Below are 17,595 nucleotides of genomic sequence, written 5' to 3'. Positions count from 1 at the left end.
GCAATAATTTGTTTCTCTGTCTCTTGTCTCTGGTACAGTACCGAGCTGATACTGTGGTCTGAGTAGGCAGTCTCTAGGTAGTATTCCTTTCCTTTCTCGGGAAAGGCTAGGCAGGATGCTCTTGTGATCTGTTGTTTCAATTCTTTTTCTGCAGCTTCCTGTTCTGGTCCCCACTCCCATGGCTCGTCCTTTTGTAGTAGTTTGACTAAGGGTCGAGTGATCCCTGCATAGTCGTCCACGAACTGTCGGAGGTAGTTGCAGATTCCCAAGAAACTCCGGAGGGTCGTGACTGTGTTGGGCGACTTGAGTGCGAGGAGGGCTTCGATTCTGTTTGTTTGGGGTAGCAATCCCTCAGTGCCAATCTGATACCCAAGATAGTCAACCCTTTTCCGTGCCCATTGCCCTTTTTGTATCGAGATTTTTGCTCCTGCTTCTTTTAGTTGTTCAAGGGTATGTTGGAGGCTCTTGAGATGTTCTTGCCATGAGGAGTCCTTGACTAGTATGTCGTCGACGTAGACGATGGTGCCTCGCTCTTTTGCGTCGCCCATCGCCTTGTGGAGGAATATGTTGAAGTCTGCAGGTGAGTTCGAGTATCCGAACGGGCAGCGATTCCAAGTATACTGTATTCCGTCGAAGGTGAAGGCCAACTTGTATTGATCGGTTTCTTTTACTGGCATGGTCCAGAAGCCATTTGCTAGGTCCATTGTGGTGAGTACCTTTGCGCCTTTTATTTGGTTGAGACCGTGGTCGATTTCTGCCATGGGCCATCGAGATAGGGGAACTGTTTTATTGAGTTGTCGGTAGTCGATCGTGAGTCTCCATTTTCCCGTGGGTTTTAGTACTGGCCAAATGGGTGAGTTGTAGGTCGAGTTGCATTCCCGGATTATGTTCTTTTTGAGTAGGTTCTCTAGGGTTTCTTGGATCGATTCATAGGCGGCCAGTGGAATCTTGTATTGCTTCACGTATACCGCTGGTGCTCCCTCCAGTGTGGGAATAGATACCACATGTAGGTCGGTTTTGCCACAATCATAGGAGTCTTTGGAGAACAGGGAGTTGTATTTTTGGAGCAGTTGTCGTAGCTCGTCTCGTTGAGTGTCGCTCTCTAGGGCGTCTGCTGTTTCAATTTGTTGTTCTATTTGTTCTTCTATTGTAAGGACTCTTTTCTCTTGGTTTGGATCTAGGGCCTTCGTGGTTTCGGGCGGCTCAGTTTGGTGTTTTCTTTGTGTTAGTGGTGGCTGGATCGCCTTTGCTTCACTCGAAGGGGGTGAGCTCTTGCCCTTGGGCTCTCCCTTTGTTTCCTGTTCACTTGTTTGGCCACTAGTGGGCTGTCGATATTCTCTGGAGTGATGGTCCTTCGGAAAAACCGGCCGTGGGTCGGCTTCATTAAGGTCCTTTTCCCGTTCGTTGGTTATCAGTTGAGTGGTACGTATTTCAGCCGAAATCTTATTTTTGTCTTTGATTGTCGGTGGCAGGTCGTTGAGTTCTTGTGCTAGCACCTGGGTTCCTGTGGGGCTTCGTTCTTCTTCTTCGTCCTCTGGATCTCTAGGCCATTCCGGTATTGATTGTGCCCAGATTTGTCGGGATCCAAGGTTCACAATGGGTTTTAGCCGATTCAGTAGTTCGATCCCAATAATCAGTTCTTTTCCTGGGTATTGTACGACATATAGTGGATGGTTCATGTTGATCCCGTTGAACGTGAGCTTCATCATGACTTTGCCCAAAGGTCGCATGTGGGTCCCTTCGCATCCTGAATAGGTAAGCTTACTTGGCATCATCTGTAGTGCTTCATTTTTCCGCTGGAGGGCAGTCTGGAGTTCGCCAAATAGGTGATCGGAAATCATTGATATTTCTGCTCCGGTATCACACAGGCCCTGGCTGGTCAGAGTGTCTTGAAGTCTTACTTCCAAGTGGACTCGTCCGCCCGGTCCTACAGGAATTAGTTCTCCCAGATGGTGACCTCTACCCTCGGGTATCACCTCAGTGGCTGCTTCGGGGTTTCTTGAGCTTCCGATGTTCACTTGGGCTATCTTTGCGTTGGGTGCGTCCTCTTCCTGCATGTGTTCTATTGATGTCCTTGCCTTTGCTGTTTGCATGGGAGTCTTCCTGTTCTCTAGGGGTTCCCTTTCCATCCGGATGTGGTGAGCATATCGATTCCAGTTGGTTGGTGGTGGTCTATGCTCTATGGCTAATGAAGATGGCAGTGGGAGGCGGTATGGTGATTGGTTTGGTGGGCGTCGGCCTCCCCGGGGTGTGGGTGGTCCATCGTTCGCTCTCCACCCCCCGTGGTTGTTCCAGGATTCGCTTGTGTCGGCATTCCCTGGTGGTGGTTGTCGCGGGTGCCAGCTTACTCTTGCCTCGTCTTTAGATCCATTGTTCAGTGGTTGGCCGGTGGATGTTGGTTCTTGTCGGTTTGGCGCCCTCTCCTGGGGTTTTCCATGTTCGTCCCGTGTGATGTTGCTGTTGTTTTCAGGGGGTTCGCTTCCCTCTAGGTCGAGGCGTTCTTTATCCTTGGTGACGATATGTGTTTTGACTATGTTGGTTGTCCTCCGGCCGTTCACCCAGGCCGTGTGGGCCTTGCTTTCTATCTGGCGTAGGGAGGCCGTTTCGGGGTCTAACATCATTCCTACTATTCTCATGATTTCTGGCCTCAGTGATTGGAAGAACATCACTTTTAATATTTTCCCTTCTTCCTGGGCGTTGTCTACATTGCCTGCGTAATATGCTCTCTTGAGTCGGAGGAGGTAATCTCGTGGGTCTTCGTCTGCACGTTGCGTCATTAGTTTTGCCGCGTTCAACCCTTCAGATAGAGTGGAGTATTCCCCAAATCTTTTAATTACTGCCTGGCTTAATTGTTTGAAATCGTTCTTGACTCTGTGTGGCAGGGAGGCTACCCATGGTCTGGCATGTTCATGTAAGCTTCTTGACAATAAGCAGGCTTTTTCCTCTGACTTACCCAGACCCCGGATCTTAGCCTCCTGTCTTACAATAGCGATGTGAATGTGTATATCTCGATTCTTGTTCTGTGGATCAAAATAGGGAATCCTCACGAGCGCTTTGTCCATTAGCTTGATGGTTTTACTGTTGAAAGAGTGTTGGTCATCATCGGTGGCGTCGGTTTCCGAGGAGTGCTCACTCGAGTCGTCTCTGCTGTCGCTGCTATCGCGTTTCCTTTGTCTGTGTCGTGGTTTCGCTTTATCTGACGAGTCGTGTCTGTCTCTTGGCTTGTTCTTGTGTTTCTTATGTTGGTCTCGTGTTGGCGTGCGTGGTCTTCTTGATTCGTGCCTATGTGGTGAGTGTTTCTGAGCTCGGCCTTCACGCCGTCCACCATGGGTGTGGTGTCTGTTCGGCGAGGTGCTTAGATTCCGATGTCCTAGCCTGGTGTTTGATTTATGTTGGTGCCGTGCGTCGTGACTGTCGTAATCACTGTGGCTGTCGTCTGTGGTGCGGGTCGGTTTTTTTTTGTGGGTTTTGCGTGACATGTGTTTCTCTGGTGAGCTGTCTGCGCTATCTGGTTGGTCATGCTTGCGTAGTGCGCGTCCCTCTCGCGAGTGATTTCTGTTGGTGGTTCTACGTCGGTCGTGTGTACGTGTCGCGTGTGTTTCTGGCGAGCTGTCTGCACTGCCCGGTTGGTCATATTTGCGCAGGGTGCGTCTTTGTGGTGAGTGATCTCTGTGGTTGGTTCTGCGTTGGTCGTGTGTGCGTGTCGCGTGTGTTTCTGGCGAGCTGTCTGCACTACCCGGTTGGTCATATTTGCGCAGGGTGCGTCTTTGTGGTGAGTGATCTCTGTGGTTGGTTCTGCGTTGGTCGTGTGTGCGTGTCGCGTGTGTTTCTGGCGAGCTGTCTGCACTACCCGGTTGGTCATATTTGCGCAGTGTGCGTCTTTGTGGTGGGTGATCCCTGTCTTCGAGTTGCTCGTGTTCTTTTTTCTCCGTTTTTATTTGTACTGCATATCCTGCCAATTTTTTTTTTATTTTTCCTTTCCCTCCAGCTTTGGGGTCGTCAGTCTCAATTTGTTTTGTCTGTATGTCTCCCTCCCTTCTCTCGAATTGTGAGGGGTATTCTTTGTGACGGATATTTTGATCGATACCCATACTTTTTGTGTGATCTGTCCCAGGATTGCACCCCCGTGGGTCGAAGTGTGACAGGCTGGTGATCCCGCTTGTGTGCTGTGTGTCAACATTTGTGGTTTTTGCCAATGTCTCTAGGTAGTGTACCTGCTCATCCAGGCGGGCTTGGAGGCGTTCTACCTCGTTTTGCATACTCCGTTTTTCAATTTTTTCCCTTTCATATCTTTCCTCATTCCAGGCTCTTTCTCGGTCTGTTTGTCGGAGGAGATACGAGTCTAATCTCGCTATTTCCGCAATTTTCACATCATGTTCGCTTTTGGCACATTTTATCAAATCCTTCAGAAGTATTGTTCGGTGTATCTTAATGTCGTCGATACAGCTCCCTTCCCATACGTCTCTATGCCTATCCTGCTCTGTGGCAGTCCGGCCTGTGCGTTGCAACACAATTTCCCGATAATCTTCCTCTAGTGAGTCCGTCGTCCCTCGGGAGGACTGATCCCCGTTATTGGGGTCACTCATTTGGGTACCAGTCTTAGAACCTTGTGAGTCGAATTCCGTTTTCGTGGACTCGAGAATTTATCTTAGCCTTAACATTTCTCGCGTGGCGTCAGCTGCCCTGACATCCCTTTTCAGAGTACTTGTAACAGTTGTATCAGAAAATGTAGTCAGTTTGACTCGAGTTATTCTGTTATTTTCCGATTCGGAGTGCGTACCTCTAACACCATTTATCACAGGATGCAATTGGTTTGATACGATATTATCTTAATTCCACTGTCTCTGTTTTAACCTGCTATTCTGGGTTTTAACCTTAGAGGGCGTTTTTTGTTTTCCGCCCGTTCACAATTACCATGCAATGTTCGATCCTGATATTCTGGTTAACGCGAAGTGATTCATTCCATCATCCATGCAAAACACTGTCTGTGAGAGATCCCGGACGGGCCACCCATTATGTTTTATGTGTTGTGATTATGAAATTTGATGAAAATAATAAAAATTAATAATTTTCCGAAAAATGCGCAAATCGCATTAATTATGATAGTGTGTGTATTAATACGCATAAATTATGATAATGCGTGTGATTATATGCATAAATTATGATAATCGTAGTAATTTATGCGGAGGCTTGCGATTATGTTAATGTGTGCAGTTACGATAATTTGCTTAGTTTCGTTTATCCAGGGTTATCAATCAGGATAACACGATTATCATAGATTCATTTACCGATTATCCTAGTGTGTGTTATAATATTTTAGGTCTCCATTTTCATATCTCATCACAGGATACAGTTGTCAAGAATAAGACAGTTTTGCATGGACTTGGAAGGAACACTCGATATGCTTCTGGATTACAATTTTATTCTAACAAGCACGTGACATTCTATCATGCAGGTCAAACATGCGTCAATAATTCATGGGCAAGATTATGCAATTAACTAATATGAACGACAAAAACTTATGCAGTTGTGACATTATGCAATTATGCAATATGAATAACGAAAACTCTTATGCATTTGACTAAAATGAATGAATAAACACTTATGCATTTAGCTAAATTGAATAACTAAAAATTCTTATGCATTTGCGATATTATGCATTAACTAATATGAATAACCAAAACTCTTATGCAATTACGAGATTATGCATTTGACTAAAATGAATGAATAAACACTTATGCATTTAACGAACTGAATGACTAAAAATTCTTATGCATTTGCGATATTATGCATTAACTAATATGAATAACCAAACTCTTATGCAATTACGAGATTATGCATTTGACTAAAATGAATGAATAAACACTTATGCTTTTAACGAACTGAATGACTAAAAATTCTTATGCATTTGCGATATTATGCATTAACTAATATGAATAACCAAACTCTTATGCAATTACGAGATTATGCATTTGACTAAAATGAATGAATAAACACTTATGCATTTAACGAACTGAATGACTAAAAACACTTCTATCAATTGTAACCTCTACTTTTCTACCAGGCATCATTAGTTCGCCCATGTATTGATCACAATCGGCGACTGGTCGAGTTTGAAAACAAGCATGACACACTTCATATGGCGGTAATAAAAAGCACTTATTGTATCCCAGAGGCGAAAGTATATGTCAATAGATTCATCGGCAAGTCTAAAATCCTTTTTAACGGAATGTTTGATACAATGGTGGGTGAGGGCGTGTGGGCGCGAGAGCGAATCTGGCTCTGTTGTAATTAATTCTTCGGCGAGACTCTGGGACAAAGGAAACTGGTTTGACAAGATATTCTCTCTCTGTGTTCGGTCGATTCGTAATGAGGATTCCGAGAGTTTGAGTTTGCCTTGACGAGTCTATTGATCGCCTATGTGATGAGCGGAACAAGGGAAAGACACGGTAACAACTTTACTCTTATAACCGACGGACTCTTAATCACTCGATGGGCCGCGATTCCGCATGGCCAGCTGATGGTTCATGTAGTTGATAATCAGTCTTCTGATAATTGACTAGGGTTGATACGATGGTAAGGGTGAACTAGATGGGATAGTCTCACAGGTGAGTGGGGCGTCAATGCGTGCGTGTGTGGGTCTATTGGTGGGGGAAGTTGTGGGTACGAACGACTTTCGGAGAAGGACCCTCTGGCTTGCGCAGCTGCGGTGAGAGGGTGAGCGGCTCGCTTTCCGACTCCTTTCTTGGCTGACCCCGTACGATGACTGACGCGCGGCCACGCTCGTTTGCGTGGTCAGGCGATGCACCTCGGCGTGGCGACACGGCAGGGGAGCTGGACTCGTACACTCGTGTGCGGCAGGCGATGCACCTCGGCGTGGTGACACGGCAAGGGCGCCTGGCTCGTACACTCGTGCGCGGCAGGCGATGCCTCGGCACCGCGCGATCCTCGTCCTTCTGGATGACGAAAAGCTTCTTCGTTGGCGGCGACGAGGAGAGATGGTTGTCGCCCTGGAGAACTCTGGTGGGGCCTTAGCCCGGAGACGAGATGAGATGTAGGCCGGAGCTCGTGAAGATCTGTGGTGGAGCCGAAGATGGGCTCGTAGCCCGGATGATATGTGTGTTGGAGCCGAAGCCCGGACGATATGTGATGGGGGCCAGAGCCCCTGACGAACTGTGATGGAGGCCAAAGCCCCTGTCGATCTGAGTTGTATGGATTTTCCTTCGGTTTATATCGGAAAATTCCACTCGGCTCCCCGAGTTGTTCAAAAGCTGTGTCATAAAACCTTCCTGTGGGGGTGGACCATCTGCGTCCGTGTGTGTGTCCGTTCGTGTGTTTCGCGTGCGTGTTTGTCCGTGTGTTTATTAGCTTTGAAGACACAGCTGTGTGTGTCGTTCTGGAAGAAAGGGGGTGGGGGCCTCGTGTCGGCTGCTTCAGAAGTTATCCATTAGCCAGACCGATGATTCGCGTTGAGTTAAAAAAAAAACATTCGAATCCATGTTTTGTTACTGAATAACATTTGTCGCGAAAACCTACGCGTTAAGCGAGCTTAACTATTCACTCCCTTGCTCTGGGATCACATCCTTTGTCTCACACAGCTTAAGTTGGTTTGGTTTGGAAGTTGAAATGCGACTTATTTGCTGCTTGGTTATGCCGAAACAGTGTTCACGATGTTTCATCGTGACCCGATCTCCCATGGAAATGTCATTTCCTGGTTTGTGCAATTTTTGCTGTCCGTGTTGTGGGAAGACAAAGGCGGTTGTTTCCACGGTGGGAGCACCCGGCGTGTTTATTTATTCGAAGGCGTGTGTTAATTCCCTTTGAGCCCTTGCCCCAACTTTTATGGGTGTCATTTCCTGGCTTGGTGCCTGTGTGTCGTGATCCTCTCGGAAAGACAAAGGCGGCCGTGTTGCTCGCTTCCCATGGGTGTTGTGTTTGGTTAATTTTGAGAGCCTTCTCCGCCCTTGATTCCTCTTCTACTTTAATTCCGTACTTATTATTTGACTTCTTGTGATTATTTGATCTGATATCCCGGCTAGGAATTTTGTTTTGGAGCGAAATCGATGCCATAATTATTCTTTGATGCTTCGGCCCGGCCGTGTAGATATTCTTTAAAGGTAAATAATGTCAGTATTTATTAACAATGATGGGTCGCGATTCTGGTTTTGCTTGTCGTCTGGTTTTCAATTGGAGTGAGGATGGATACTGTTTGCTTAATCTTTATGGTTAAGTTGGTAACTTGTGTATTTAATATGGTTCAAGGACCCATCTGTGCTTTTTGTCGTCGATGCTGTTTCTTTGTTAAGAATATAATTATCTCTTCCTCCGTGTCTCCTGGTTCTGCAACCCCCCGCCTGCAATTCCCCCCCTCCCTTGTTCCTCTTGTGTGAATTTAGGGGAGTTTTTTTTTTATTACCTTATTGCCCCCCCTTTCATGTCCTCTTTCCTTTGAAATGAGGTATGCGCGCATCTGTGGAAGTGTGGGGGCCTCTGTGGAAGTGTGGGGGCGTGTTCGTTCCCACGTGGCCGCGTCTATTAAAAAAAACGATATTATCTATGTTGGCAGAATAATTCTTAAAAAAAAAATATTTAAAAAAAATAAAAAGGGGGCATATACACAACAGAGGCCACGTGCAGTGTCCAAGGCTCTCTGATAGGTCACGGGGCAGACCCAGGTGCCATGGGTTCACTGAGATGACTGGCAGGTGCACCACCTGTGTCCCCTACTGTGCCAACACACACACATATACAGTACTGTATACGTGTGTGTGTGCCAACACACACGTATACAGTACTGTATGCAGCACTAGGTAACTGTGCTTCCGCAGGTGGTGCTGGACGGCAGTGACATCTTGTTTCGACTGAGAGGCAGCCTGGACCTGGATATCGTGTTCCGTGACACTAAAGGTAATTCTGATGGTTACTACCCTGGTGACTTTTATTACCAGTTAATCGCGAGAATCATTTGCGTTTTAATCAAAAGACATCATGATGAATTTGTGTTACGGCACCTGGCCGTGACAGTCAAGGTGCTTGGCATAGAGAGGAGGTTGTGAGGCGTTGTGCAGGGCGACTGGTAGAGGAGAGAGATGCGGGGAACGACCGAGATCGGTGGCGCAACGGTTAGCGTGCTGCGCTACGAACCCGATGACCCAAGTTCGATTCTCGGCTCACGGCCACAACCAGTGACAATTATCTGAACCGGTCCTGGGCCTCCTCTAGGTCGACTCAGCCTCAAATGAGTACTCTACCTGGTGCGATGTGTAAACATCGCCGCTGGGGAGACAAAAGCGGCCGGGCGTGGCGTTCACCACCCACCCTCTCGTGTGCCGTATCGGCCTTCATAGGTGCTCGATAACAGCACTTGCCCAAACAGTCTGTTAAGGCTATACGTGGGGTCTTTGGAGGTGGTATCTTTTCTCCGACCCTACTATTGGCGATGATGGGAAGCCAGTGGGGTAGAGGTGAAGGAATCTAGCGAAGCATGACGCGGGTGAGATTGTTTTGCGACCGTTCGAGTTTCATGAGGTTACTCGATGAAGATCGGAAAAGGACGGAGGTGTAATAATTGAGGCGAGATCCAACTAATGTGCAGGCAAAAGTTTAGGAGATATCGGAGATTGTGATCAGAGGACGTAGAGGTTTGTTGTGGGTCGATATATTTCCAAGGTTGTCTGGATGGATGCCCGGTTTCTTGAGCAGCCAATTACTCTAAAACGCATGTTTCTAAATGTGGAGGGGAAAACCAGAGGACCCAGAGAAAAATCCACGTGACCACAAAGAGAGATACGCCGCAAACTCCAAATATGCAGGCGTCAGGGTTGGCATCGAACCCACGACCTCCTGTATACCAGGCGATGTAGTTAATATTTTGCCATCGTGGCGCCCCACGCATTGGGGGCCTCCTCACTTGGCCCCATCGCAGTGTCAGATGTAATGCTTCCGGTTTAGTTTGAAGTCAACGGGGGGCCCACACGGTGTGATTTGCCCGGGCCCCGCACCCCCTCTATGGATGGCCATGGATATAGATCATGGTGGAGAGTCCTGTGGCACACTGAACTGCGAATTGGGGAGTGTGTTCAGAGGAGACAACTGGATATGCAGTGCTTGCATAAGAGAGAATACATTCTTCGGCAGCACAAGTGAGATGGACGGGAACGTTGCAGGAGTTGAGGTGTGGGGTGGTGCAAACTCCCCCCCCTGTTCTGCGTGGGTTTGCTCCAGGTTCTCCACTTTCTTCCCAGACACAATGTACCTGGTATTATCCAAATGTCATAATGCTGAAAAATTTCCTGCAAATTGCTCACTTGGGATTACACGCAGCAATATTACCCTCTTCTATGAAAACTGACAGGACCCTCCCTGAAGACGGGTCTTGAGACTCGGCAAAACTTTTCTGGATAAACAAGTGTAATAATAATACCAAAAAATATTGCATTTAAATATACAGGCAGTCTCCGATTTACAACGCATCTTCCGACACGACTCCAAACATTTGAGCAGAGGTAGTCTGGTTTGGGATGTGACTTGGTGTGGAACTTTGGTTTTATTCTAAAGTGTGTTTGTGGCTTTTTACCTATTAAACCCCATTAAAGAGCTAATAAATGGGAAAAACACATTGGCAAGTAATGTTGCTACTGTTTTTTACTGTTTATGGGGAAAATATGATCCGGTTTACGACGATAGGGTTTCCAAGAATCCATTGTTACGTTAATGCGGGGAACTGCCTGCATTCTAATTTTCCTCGAAGCCTGACAGACACCTCAGCAGTTGTCATTGCAGTGTGGCATCGTGGTGTTCTCACAAGGACCCGCTTACTTGTTGCAGATGACAGCATCGAGGAGGCCATTGTGCAGGCAATGAAGAGGCTGCGGCAGAAGGTGGCTTCTCCATCAGCGGTTTTGCGCGTGGAGAAGAGTGCCGCGTTCGTGTGGCCTCATGCAGGAACCTCCACCCTCCCCGACCAACTCAAGGATGACACTCCATGCTGCGTCCTGCTGCAGTTCTCGACGTTAGTGAGGCGCTCACCAGTCCTCTTCTTGCACATTCTCTTATTAATACCGCTTTCCAACTAATGTTGAATGCGTTCATGCATTAGCTCTGTCTATCCGACTGTAAAATTGGGTCACGATAACTCATGTAAAGATGATCCAATTTGAGCAAAATTCAAGTGTAAATGTGTATTGCTAGCAGGGACTCGCTGTATAGAAAATCAGCAATTTGATCAGAGGTTTGCCCAAAACTTGGTGTTCATTCCACTTCGGCCAAAGCAATGGCGTCATACGCCCATGTGGGCGCATGACACTATTACACTAGTCATTGAGTAGAGTAGTATTTTTTACACATCCTATCGTAGAGGATGGGATGGAACAGTAGTATAGTGTTGAACACACACACTTTTTCTTGGAGGCAACACATTTATTACAACACCCCAACAGGGTAACTATATAACGTACACTGGTTTTACATTTATGTGATAACTACACGGTTAACTAGACCACAATGGGGTAACTACATTACCGGGTCAGTCAGTATCACACTGCCTGACCCACGATGTGGAGCGTAACATCGAAGACCGAGGATCGAAGAGACGTAGCACCGACGGGTTCCATTCCAACAGAGAGCCTCGATCGCTCTCGGGACCTCCCTTGATGCTCCCGAGCGTGGTCTCGCACCGCCCTCGGCCACGCCCCCTTCTAGATCCTACTAGAAGGCTCTGGGCCATATCACGTGTCCCTCGAGCCCCCTTTCGAGCCCTCTTGCTACCCTGCCCCCGTCACGTGCCCTCTCGGGTTCACACAGAGTATTATGTTCTCACTTGCTCTCTCTCCGACCCTCACCAGAACTATGCCCCCTAGGGCCCACTTCCATGCCACATCCACTCTGGTGCCAGAGAGAGGCTCAAGACGTACAATTCCACTCTTGTTACAGTAGTTGGTGCTAAACACCATAGTGACTCCATATAAGTCACTACAGTAGTAAGAGATGAGAAAAGCAAGATAAGGTGGGACAAGACCATGAAGGGGTTTATAGACTAGAGTGAGAAATGAAAACAGACAGTGATAGTAGGCAGGTGGCCAGTGGCATTGGGAAAGTAGAGAAGAAGTCTGGGAATTGTGGGTTAGGTTAAAACTGGTCCAGGCTAAGGCATTTTGTATCTGTTATTGGAGAAGAGTGAAGGTGTAGGCAGGAAGGCCGAGAAGAAGAACGTTCTCACCTGGTTGAGCAAATTCAACTTGAATACTGCCTGCTGATATTTTTCAATAACAGGGCCTAATGGAGAGGATCTTGGCCAATAAACATCTACAGTATCTGGAAGTTGAGCAGCATTGGTTTAAGCAAGCCTGACCGTTGATGAGACATGGATTGTTGAAACTGGTCGAGTGTTTACCTTGTGTTGAACCAACGCTGCAGACAATTAATTCCCAGAAGGCCGTATGGCCGATAGGATTTGTAAAAAAATATGGAACTTTTTTTATGTTGAGACAGATATGTGAAGGAGGCATATTGTCTGCTTGCTTATTTAGTTGTTTTCAGTAAGGTCAGGTGGCTCACCGGTGAGCACCTCAGGGTGGGCAAAATAAACACCACTTTCTGGGGAAGTCAACAGTGGTTATCCTATGGATAGACTGTCCCCCACCATAGAAATGTGGAGAAAATACACTGCTGGCTCAGGGCTCTAAATGTGAGATGAGTACCAACTTCATGCTAATTTGAGCAGTAAATCACAGTGAGAAAGGTCAGATTAAGTGATAAACAGAGCATCTGCCCATTTGCTGAACGTTCTCTTGTGAAGACAAAAGAGTGAATCGTGTTTGGGCAGGGATGCTGACGAGACCCAAAAGAAGCTGCAAGGCAAGAGGAGAGAGAGAAAGATCCAACAGGTGAGTTGTATGACCAGTGCTTGGCAAATTTGCTGTTGAGATCATGTTCTTGGTGAAGTTTACATCCTGTGTATGTTGTTTCTCTGTTTATATTGTAGGGCTGTTACAGAGGGGCTGTTTGTGTAGGGCTGTTTGCATGGGAGCTAACGGATAACAAACACAGTGGGCGGGGACTCCGTGAGCACACGGGGTGGTGCCCGCAACGACGTCCGCACTGGACGGCGTGAGGGGGGTTTCGATCCTCTAGGGGGGTATAAAAAGGGATGAGCCAGAGAGCTCGGGGTTGAAGTCTTAGAGTAGTTAAGGGAAGAAGGAAGACCGGCCAGATAGGCCCTGGACTTCCCCTGGGACGCCGCCCTTGTAAGGGCAGCGCAGGCTGGAGCCAGTGGCGTGGTCCCGGAACCAGAGTTAGTCCTCTGGGATTCCGGGTACCGTAGCCCGACTGACCAGTGTCGGGCCAGACAGCCTCCCCTAGCCCGTTAGTGGAGGACTCGGCTAGGAAGGCTAGTTAGAGGTGAATTCCCAGTTATACGGGTGAGGGGGCCGATACATCCCTCAGTGCTGTAAGACATTGTGTAAATAAATACGTGTGCCTTACTACGGTGTCCACGCGTCTTCAAGAGTACTTCATCTGGCGTCAGAAGAACTAAGAACATGGACACGCGCCAATCAGCTCGAGCCAAAGTACAGCAAATGGAAGACGCCGCCGAAATTGTCGAGCCCGAGATGGCTCAACAAGACAACGTGCAGCCGGGGCCGGACGCGTTCTTACCGGAGCGTCGGCATGAAGAGGAGCCGCGGACAGACGACCTGAGGCTGGCTCACGAGAGGCTGGCTGAACTGCTCTACGCCGCTGCCGCCACGCTAGAAAACATCACACGGCTGGGGGCTGGTGGTCCACCGCGGGGCGAGGGGAGCCGGCGTCCGGAGCGCCTTCCCGCCATTTCCGAAGATTCAAACTTTGAATTTCCCGCCATCGACGCTAAGGGCGTGGCCGACCTCAACCTGGGGTCCGACATCGGCCGCGCTGGGGCTGCCGCGTCAACGACGGAGGAGGGCGCGTCATCAAGGCTGCGACAGGCGATACCATCTGCCGTTCGCGCCGAGACACAGCCGAGTCGGGGAGACAGCAGCCCACGGGACTCCACGGCAACCGCTGCGCTGCACCAAAGGCTGCCTCCGCTTAAAGAATTCGTGGGCGCAGAGGGCGACTGGGGCGGCTTCCAAAGACGCTTCCTCGCCCACCAAGAAATGGCCAAATGGACAGACGCTGAAGCTCTCAGCGCGCTGCCGGCGCTCCTCGACGGCGACGCGCTCGCCGCCCTCACATCGGCGCCGAAGGAGAAGCGCTCTACGCTGCCGATGGCGCTGCAGCTGCTGGCCGGAGTCTACGGGCCTTCCGCGGAGTGTAGGCAGCAGTTCTACGACCGCCAGCGGGGCGCGAAGGAGTCGCCGCTGGCTTACAGAACAAGCCTCCTGGCGTTGGCCAAGACAGCCTTTCCTCGCATGGACGAGGACGGGGTCGACGCCATGGTAACTGAGAAAATCCTCCTGCTAGCAGACGACCTGGACATCGCCGTCGTGGCACAGGAGGATACAGAGATGACTTCTCTACAAGCGGCGCGACTCCTCCACGCCAACTTGCTGTCGCAGCGGCGGAAGGCCAGCAGGGCAGCGGCTGGGCGTGCGGTGGCGGCAGCCACCCTCCCGGCGGAGGAGGTCTTCGCCGTCAACCACCGTCGGCAGCAGGGGACGGGAGCACGGCCGGGCCGGGATGGGTCGAGCCGCTTCGACCGTCCGTCATCGCCGCCGCCGCTTCCGCGCTGCTTCAACTGCGGCGTCCGGGGCCATGTCGCCTCGGGATGCCGCTCTCCCCGACAGCGTGGGACGACGCCTCGCCAGGACGCCGGGCCTCCTCCTCCTCCCAAGCTTCATCAGCATGATCCGGCGAGTCGCGACACCACACATGTTTGGCCAACACACACACCTGTCGCACACTCTCGCATCGCAACGAATGGGGGGACGACATCGCATCGCGACGGGCCGGCGCGTACCACTGTGGGGACTCGAATTGAGCCCGGGCAGTGGTCCGCGTTGGCCCATCGCGTTGTGGCCGCATCGTCAGGGTCGTCGGCCGTCGTGGGACTTATTGACGGGGTTGAGGTACGCATCCTGGTTGACACGGGGGCATCGGCGACCATTATTTCCGAATTGATTTACAACATTTTGCCTGTCCAAAGCCGTCCCTTACTACCAGTTAATGTCCCATTCTATGCGGCGAATGGGGGCTCCCTGGGTATTATTGGACAAATTCGAGCGCAAATTTGTATCGGGGATATCAAATTATCAGGCCCGATTTTTGTTTCCTCCTCACTGGCGGTTCCGTGCCTGCTGGGGACGGACTTCTTGGGTAAAATGCCGATCCGTATTTTAATAGACCAGGGATGTATTGAGCTTCCGTCGGGACGGCGCATGGCGTTTTTACCCTCCCCTTCGGTGATTCGGACGGCGTTCGTAACTATACCAGCGTCCGTCGTCGAAACCGTTCGTGTGCCGCCGGGGGCTCAGATGTTAGTACCTCTAAAACTTCGTCGGCCCTTCACAGAGGGTATCGGGGCCCAGGGGATCCTGTTGGGACCGTCTAGGGCCGGGGTTAGTGGACCGCATTTGATTCCGGCCCTGACCGTTGTGAGGGGAGATGGGGACCCTTTCATCGCGGTCCTCAATGTGGGATCGCAACCTGTTGTGGTTCCTCGAGGGACGGTGCTTGCGCACGCGACGCCGATGCCCTGCGAGGAACCAGTTGCGAATCATGTCGGCACCACCACCCGACTGCACCCACATTCGGACAGCGATGACGGGTGGCTCGACGCGCTTTGTGCGGGATCGACGGACCTGTCAAATTCAGAGCGCCAACAGCTTAGATCACTACTGCAGGAATTTTCCGACGTTTTTAGTCGAAATAAATATGATTTGGGTTGCACTCATCTGCTGCGTCACCATATTGACACGGGTGACAGCGCGCCAATTCGCCAAAATCCGTTTCGGTTGAGTCCTGCCGAAAAGGACCATGTCAAATTGGCTGTGGATGACATGTTAGCCGCCGACATCATTTCTCCCTCTACCAGCCCTTGGGGAGCGCCGATCGTCCTGGTTAAAAAGCAGGACGGCTCGTTGCGGTTTTGCGTTGATTTTCGGCGCCTTAACAAAATCTCGGTTGCCGACGCATACCCGCTCCCACGGATGGACGAATCGCTGGACGCCTTGGCGGGAGCGCGATTTTTCTCCACGCTGGATTTACTTTCGGGATTCTGGCAGCTTCCTCTGGATGATGAATCGAAACCTAAAACTGCTTTCCATACACCGCACGGCCTGTTCCAATTCAACCGGTTGCCGATGGGCTTACACTCAGCGCCGGCAACCTTCCAACGTTTGATGGAGTTGGTTTTGGCTGGATTGCAATGGGAGTCGTGCCTGATTTATTTGGATGATGTTATTGTCTTCGCTAAAACTTTTGACGAACATCTCCAGAGGTTGCGGGCGGTTTTCCTAAAGATGCGGGCTGCTAATTTGAAGTTCAAGCCCCAAAAGTGTCATTTGTTACGCGATTCCGTGCGTTATTTGGGGCACATCGTAGGGCGCTCGGGTATTGCTACCGATCCCGCCAAAACGCAGTGTGTCAGCTCCTGGCCAACTCCCACCACGGTGGGAGAGGTCAGGAGTTTCGTCGGCTTCGCGTCATATTACAGACGGTTCGTCGCCGACTTTGCAACAATTGCCAAACCCCTACACGCATTAACATCAAAGGGGGTTCGGTTCCACTGGGGTCAAGAGGAGGAGGCTGCTTTTTGCTCCCTTCGGGACGCCTTGGTAAAAGCTCCTCCCTTGATCTACCCCGATTTTTCAAAGCCGTTCCTGCTCGACACCGATGCGAGCAACACGGGTATTGGGGGCGTGCTTTCCCAGGTGGTTGACGGCGTCGAACGGGTGGTTGCGTACGGCAGTCGGGTGTTGTCTCAAGCAGAGCAAAGATATTGTGTTACCCGCAGAGAACTGTTGGCAATTGTCTATTTCATCCAACAGTATCGCCCATATCTGTACGGTCGGCGTTTCACCGTCCGCACAGATCATGCGGCACTGCAGTACGCCCTGCGAGTTCAACAGCCATCGGGACAATTGTCCCGATGGTTGGAGATCCTCCAGGATTTTGATTTTGACACCACATACCGTAAGGGCGTCCGCCACACCAACGCGGACGCTCTGTCGCGCATGCCAACCACCTCGGAATGCGCGTGCCTCCTGGGGTCGGGACGTTGCAAACCAGCAGGGGACGGGTCGGTTCCGGGCCTTGCGGCCGCCGCCGACAGCGGGACAGTTGTTCTGAATTCCATTGAACAACAAGGGAAAGATTCCCTGCTGGGTTTGCACATTCAGGAATGGGGGCGCCTCCAGATGGAGGATACCTCCCTCCTCGCGTTGCGTCGTCGCGCCGGGGAGGCAGGGCGGGGATCGGGTGATGCCGACGCATGGGAAATGCACGCGGGGTTGCTGTTGCACTGGGACGGAAAATCCCACCGACACCGGCTGGTGGTCCCTTCGGGCTTACGGGGTAGGGTGGTGTGGGCTGCTCATGAGCGCCTCCTCCACCTGGGTACCCAAAAGACCCTCGCCTTGCTCCAGCGTGATTTCTTTTGGCAAGGCATGACAAGGG

At 50.2% G+C, this 17,595-nt stretch overlaps 1 protein-coding gene across 5 annotated transcripts in view; it reads left to right on the top strand.

Annotated features, from left to right (window-relative positions):
• Positions 1–17,595, top strand: part of UFSP2 (UFM1 specific peptidase 2) — a 67,609-nt gene that overhangs the window by 9,707 nt on the left and 40,307 nt on the right. For 4 of the 5 annotated variants that reach the window (XM_061563672.1, XM_061563675.1, XM_061563674.1 and 1 more), the window contains exons 2-4: positions 8,829–8,907; positions 10,828–11,011; positions 12,824–12,884. In XM_061563672.1, coding sequence (XP_061419656.1) covers positions 8,829–8,907; positions 10,828–11,011; positions 12,824–12,884 — 324 coding nt within the window. The remainder of the gene's footprint in view (positions 1–8,828; positions 8,908–10,827; positions 11,012–12,823; positions 12,885–17,595) is intronic. The other variant, XM_061563676.1, reaches the window with a different exon arrangement.

The sequence above is a fragment of the Lethenteron reissneri genome, chromosome 32, assembly GCF_015708825.2.
Source record: "Lethenteron reissneri isolate LAM-NWPU_2019-01 chromosome 32, ASM1570882v1, whole genome shotgun sequence".
In the NCBI taxonomy this organism is placed as follows: domain Eukaryota; kingdom Metazoa; phylum Chordata; class Hyperoartia; order Petromyzontiformes; family Petromyzontidae; genus Lethenteron; species Lethenteron reissneri.
This window is presented reverse-complemented; position numbering and strand designations above follow the sequence as displayed.